The following is a 6,500-nucleotide window of genomic DNA, read 5'->3' on the forward strand; positions in this document are numbered from 1 at the left end:
CACAGACACTACTTATGGTCTGCTCAATAAAAGGCCACACCAAAATGTGGACTTTTGGATTGTGCCATTGGCATGCTGAGTGCTGGGTTGAGTGTTACAGCTGAGGCAACACAACTGAATAATTCCACGATGATTCCAGGCCACGATCGACAACCTGGTGATGTCCATGCGTCGCCCGTGTAGCGCTCTGCGTGAGGCTAATGGTGGACACACACGTTATTGAAGTTTGTGAACTTGGCTCATCGACCCCCATTGTGCTCTTCCTGCCGTTACTCCAGGACTTTTGTTTTGAAATTGATCCTAATGCTCGCAAATTAAAGCCACTTTATTGGTAAAGTTGTACTGTTATTTTGGGATAGTTACTCTGTTTTGTCACATAACAATAACTACAAGTTTTCCTTTATATTTTTGCTGAGTGTATGTCTATATATATATACATACATATATATATATATATACATACATATATATATATATATATATATATAAATATATATATATATATATATATATGAATAATATATATATATATCTCTCAATCTGTGTCGTGTTATTTTGATGTGATGTGTGTAAATGTCTATAATCCTTCCATGTGTTTTCATGTCTTCAGTGTAGGTGTTTCACAGATTAAATTAAAGCTCCAGAGTCAAACATCTGTTGTCAAAACACGTGTTGTGTTGCTGCCACCCAGGACTAACCCCACACCTTTCCTGAATGGACGACTGTAGCTCCATATTCCAGTGCTCATCTTTCTACATTCTATTCTGTATGTCACTACATGACTCATGTTTCAGAGAACCAAGGTTAACTCCTTAACCTAAAGTACCCTCCTGCCTGCCTTCCCTCCATCACCTTTGACCTACAACGCAACAGCTTGTGTCACCACAGACACGAAAACAAAAAACACCACTATATTGAGAAATGGAGTCCACGATGGTTTAACATGTTTATTATTGAAAAGTTACACACTTTAATTAAGGACTGAATGGTTAGTGTATAAAACGTTGGAAAATAGTCTTATTTGACTATTTTCCAACTACTTCTCCAAATAGTCAAATAAAGTTATTTTCTTGCTGAAGGAATAATGATTTTATGAAGAAAAATACAAACATCCAATATTTTCTTCTATTTATCAGTAATAGGATGCAGTTACACACTCACATTTTCCATAAAAAAATGGGCATACAAGTCAATTTGACAATTAAAAAGTTTAATATCAAAGATTCCCGTATGATACATATACATATATATATATATATGTATATAGCAACTTGAAAAAGCAATGACCACTGAGTCTCTGGAGAAATGCATCAATCAAGTGGACACAAAGCGCCCCCTGGTGGCTTTGAAATGAAAGATTTGGACCGTGCGCAGTTAAGGGTCATTGTCCAAGAGTGTGAGTCTGGTGGAGACAAACACCCACAGTTCAGTGCTGGAGTCAGAGGGAGTGGGAGCTCACGACAACTATCATGGCTGCGACGTATGTATTTGAATTGACTTTTAACATTAGTCTGAAATGTAAATGAACTCCCTGAGAAAATCTGTAGTTTGTAAAACTAAAGATCAACTCCAAATGTTTTTTCTCAAAGTGAATGTGTCTGATGAACAGGTTTGGTGGAGTCCTTGTTCTTCTTGCAGCGTCTCTCTGTGGACTGAATGCATCGAGGTAAAGTGGTCCTTTAAAGATGAACTAATGTCTCGTCGGTGACTGACAGTTACTGACACTATTAGACACCCGTGTTTATGTGTTTGACTGTAACAGACCAGCTGTAAACCAGGAACTCTCCACTCTCTTCAACGAGCTGTGGCAGTTGGATGTGAACCGGATGACTCCTGGGATGGATTACAACATATCTGTTCAGGTATGGGGGAGCAGGAGTCCACTCTTATTCACACAAACATGTGACGTGTGTTTATTGACTCAGATGTGTGCCTGTGCCTGTGTCTGTGTTTGAATGCACACAGGGCAGAGCCAATTTTGTCAGCCCGGGCAACCATGTTGTCCAGGACCACGCCTCACTGCCTCTTTTCGCCAACGTCGATGAGAACAAATTAAAAAACTTGACCACGGCCACCTGTAAGTGTCTCACGCTCGCTGAGCTTCTCGTGAAGCAGGTTCCTGGGTCACAGCTTCGCTGCAGTAAATGTTGTGTCATGTTGTGTTTCTGCAGCTTTCATGAAACTCCTGGACAACTATGAGTTCTCCACAGGCGTGACGGAGCGAGTCACAACAGAGGAGCAGACTGAGACTAATCTCTTCCTGGATGCTGTCTTACAGACAGAGGTCATGAAGGTAAACACTGACATGTTACAACGTGTTGCATCGAGCAAGCCACGTACATGTGTTTATCTTTGTCTTACACCTGATTGTTGCCTTTCTGCTTCTCAGATCAGACAAATAATCCATTATAAGTTGTTTTGTTCACCACCAGCTGTTGCTGCTTGTCACGTTCCTCCATTTTGAGGCTACGACTAATCTACAGTGTGGGAGTTTTGTATGAATGCATGTTAAAGAGGCAGAGAAACATCTGTCTGCAGCTGTGGAATGTTGAGTTGGCCTCTGCAGTGTCCCTATGGAGGATCCCTGGAAAAATGTGCAGTTCATGTCCTTGTGAGAATTTGAGGCGTTGGATTAGACAGTTGGACACACAGAGAGAGCCTTATCCTGAGCCAATTAACCCACTAATAAGTCACATAAATATGCTGAAATTGAGCACAATAGAATACAAATGATCTTTTTTTAAAGTGGACATTTGCCACCAAGTATCCAGAGGTCATTTAAAATGAGAAAAATTCATATTTGAAAGACCAGAGATTGATGACCTGGTGGATAGACCCCTCTCTAGGGGTCACTGCAGCAGATCACCTGCTAAGTGATCTGCATATTTGATATTTTTTTTATTTTTTTTTTTAAACATGGCCTTCCCTTTCTGATGCAACCATCCCATTTATCCAGGCTTGGGACTGGCACTAGGCGTACACTGGACACATTCCCACTGCAGCTGGGGTCAATTTAGACTGTAGAGTGTCCAATCAACCAAAACAATGGAGAAGGAACTGAGGAATTGGGAAGCTTTAGGAATCCATCAATGCTCCAGTTATTAGACCATGTTGCCCATTTGAAAACCAAACATATGATCATTGTCTGCAAGTCCAAGGGAGTCAAACTGCAAACATGTAAAAATAAAATCAAATAAAAAACATTACTGAACAGGCACAAAAACACCAACAGTGTAAGAATGTTTACTACTTGTAATACATTATTTAAATGTTAAAACCTAGAGCTGATACAAGCTTCATTTAGCTCAATATCAGTGAATTGCTCAAGTTATATCTAAGTGTTAGTTTTCACATTTTAATATGTTGCTCCATCTGTTAGGAAAACTTATTTCAAGACATGAAGGCATCTCATAACATTAGTACGTATTATAAGTATTATTTTTTTTTGACAGACAATGTCAGGCTGCACACGCCTAGATATTGAAATGTTCCATCCACAAAAAAAATAATAAAAATAACACACCACTTCGTCCAAATCCACATCACAATGTGTCTTTGGTGTTTTCTGTCACAGTGTTTTCTGTTTCTAAATAAATAGAAAGGGTCGACGCATCTTTAAAGGTGCATTATAATAAATCTAAAGCAACTGGTCATAAAACCCTCCTAATATGTCACAGAGACTCAGGAATAATGTTCATATAACAAACTGAACTCACCAACAACAACAGTACAGACAAAATATTTGCATTAAAAAATTTTTTGGGCATGTGGCGCCACCTACCGCCGTCTACCAATCATTGCAGTCAGTAGAGTCTCAGCTGCCGAGCAACCACGGGTTGCCAGTTACGTCAGAAAACGTATTATTTTGAATTTTGTATTTTGAATTTGAATGTAGTAACTGTTTTTGGCCACATTCTTACATATGGCACCTTTAAGATTAGTTTCTCAGAGGAGAAAACAAAACCCTTCTGTAAAACAAACCAATGGAGCTAATGAATCTGATCTGTTCTGTGCTGTGAGACTGTCCTGCTCCACTGCTCAGCTGTTGTGAATGTGATTTCTCCACAGCGGACTCACAGATACCTGGTGAGCAAAGGAAAGTCCAACTCTAACTTGAGGCTGTTTAAGAATCAACTCCACTTGATCTGGTTCCACCTCTACCACAGACAGAGGAACACAGGGTGAGATACTGAAAACAGCCACCGTAACGTCCATCTGTTAGGTGTGAGCACAAAGCAAACTGGTTTATTTTTCAGATTATTTTATTTTGTATGTGTGGGGGTGAAACAATGACTCTATTATTCATCGATTACTGCATGTAATCTATAATTAATCAACTATTTTGACAAAATAATCAGTTTTCCTGGTTTCTTGGTCCATATAACAAATACATTATTAAAGCTGAATAAGTTTGGTTTATGGACAAAAGTCATCTTAGAACATGAGGTTTTGAAAAACACTGATCAACACTTACTGACATTTTATGGACCAAATGATTAACTCGATTGATCGAGAAAATAATCGACAGATCGTTATGAAAGCAATCGTTAGTTGCAGCCCTGATGTGTTGTGTTTTAAACACTCACCAGTCCTGACTCCTGTGGATTTGAGCACGTCTTTGTTGGAGAAACAAGATCTGGGACAGAAATCATCGGTTTTCACAACTGGATCCAGTTCTACCTGCAAGAAAAGAACAGCCACCTGGACTACAAGGGATTCAAATCCAGGGTGCAAGACTTGGTAAGTCTTGAAAACACTTTACAGACGGACGGTGTGCAAGTGGTTATACGTTGCTTTTTTTCATTTGAAGAGAGGGAGAGTGTCACTATCACAGAGGTCAGGTGGTAATAAGTATAAGAGCAGCTGAAAGCCCTGATTCCCCAGAAACAGGACATTTTGAATATCTATGGTACAGTCTTGGATTGCCAGTTGATTACTGAAATCACAGAATGCATCCTTAAGAAAATGCTCTCAGCATCTAGATCGTCTGAGAAAGCTCAGGAGCCTTAGTGTAGATGTAGAACAAATCACTTTCCACTTTCCTGCCAGGTATGGCCACACCTCAGCTGCAAAAACAAAAACAAGCTCTCGGCAGCCTATGGCCAAGTGGAAAGGGAATTGGGCCTGAGCAAGGTACTCAACCCCCATAGCTCCCCGGGTGCTGCTCGGTGTAGCTGCCCTCTGCTCCTTCTAGGAAGTAGAGGATGGGTTAAATGCAGAGAAAGAATTACCCCTAAGGGATTAATAAAGTACATATACTGTATATATAAAAGCTTTTAAAAATGGTGTCAACAGCAAGAAAAAAATAAGTAATACCAAATTTGACCTTTGCACCCAGATAGCAATTGGGTGCCTTGCTCAGGGGCACCCCAGGCCTTGGTCCTCCCTGGGGTCCCTGAATCTGCGACCCTCCCGTTGCAAAAACAATTATTTTCCTCTTGTCCATGGGCTACCCTGAAATTAAATTCTGTTTATGTTGGTAAGCTTAAGGAAAATGTCCACTTTGGTGGAAAATAAAGTTCTATTCTGTTCTATTATAAAGAAGGAAATGTCTTAAACTCAGTCTATTTGTTTTTAAAATCCCCATTTTTCTTTTGTCTACAGCCGGATCAGGACGACCATGTTCTGAGCCTCCAGTTCAGCTGGCATGGTCTGGTGAAGCCTGTTGGAAGCGCCTTCATCGGCACCAGCCCCGAGTTTGAGATGGCGCTTTTCACTGTGGTCTTCCTCATGAACACAGAGAGGAGCACCACGGTGCTGGTCAACATCGACCAGTGCCAGATGGAGCTGGTGGTCATCAGACACGGCCGCTCCCTCGGCACAGCGTATCCCAAACTGCTCAGCAGCAACAGCAGACATGTTAGACAGCACTCACACTGAAGTGACACACGTGTGTTTCCTGTGGTTTGGTTAATCCAGCACAGACATGATATGTGTGTTTCTGTTCATACATTTACTGCCATAAGTGAAAATATCAATAAAATAACAAATGCTAACCTTGTCTTTATTATCTTCAGCAAATAAGATGGTACCTTAGGCTTCTGGTACTGTTCATGAAAGTCCTTCTCAAGGACCGTTTGTGATTGTGATTCCCTTGCTTGTGTCCAAGACAAAACAAGCCCCCCAACCCAAACCGCTGTCCACACACACACACACCAAAAGAATAGTGAATAATTACAAACTTTTATATGCAAAAATCAACAGCAGTTGTGAGGTTTTTGTTTCTTTGCTCATTATATGGATTGAAAACTGTCCCGTGCTTCTATAAAATCAAAACCAAGGCAACTCTTGAGATATTGCCTTTTCATACTGTTGAGTCTTTGGTACTTTTGCTTCTCAGAAATGATATTTCATGATCAGGTATATAGCTTCTACCTGACCTGATGAGGCTTACACAGTAATGATCAGAGAGGTTCAGAGGTCTCACTGTACGTATAAAGCTGAAAAAGGAAGTAAAATACACATTTAGAATTTATATATATATATATATATATATATAT

At 40.1% G+C, this 6,500-nt stretch overlaps 1 protein-coding gene across 1 annotated transcript; it reads left to right on the forward strand.

Annotated features, from left to right (window-relative positions):
• The first annotated feature begins 1,400 nt into the window (after positions 1-1,400).
• endouc (endonuclease, polyU-specific C) lies at positions 1,401-6,212 on the forward strand. The gene is made up of 8 exons (XM_083893900.1): positions 1,401-1,480; positions 1,610-1,666; positions 1,763-1,862; positions 1,966-2,077; positions 2,172-2,293; positions 4,069-4,181; positions 4,590-4,740; positions 5,605-6,212. The coding sequence occupies exons 1-8, from the start codon at positions 1,470-1,472 to the stop codon at positions 5,878-5,880; spliced, it is 942 nt and encodes a 313-aa protein (XP_083750026.1). The 5' UTR covers positions 1,401-1,469; the 3' UTR covers positions 5,881-6,212.
• The last annotated feature ends 288 nt before the right edge of the window (positions 6,213-6,500 follow it).

The sequence above is a fragment of the Microchirus variegatus genome, assembly GCF_963457635.1.
Source record: "Microchirus variegatus genome assembly, chromosome: 8".
Taxonomy (NCBI): Eukaryota; Metazoa; Chordata; class Actinopteri; order Pleuronectiformes; family Soleidae; genus Microchirus; species Microchirus variegatus.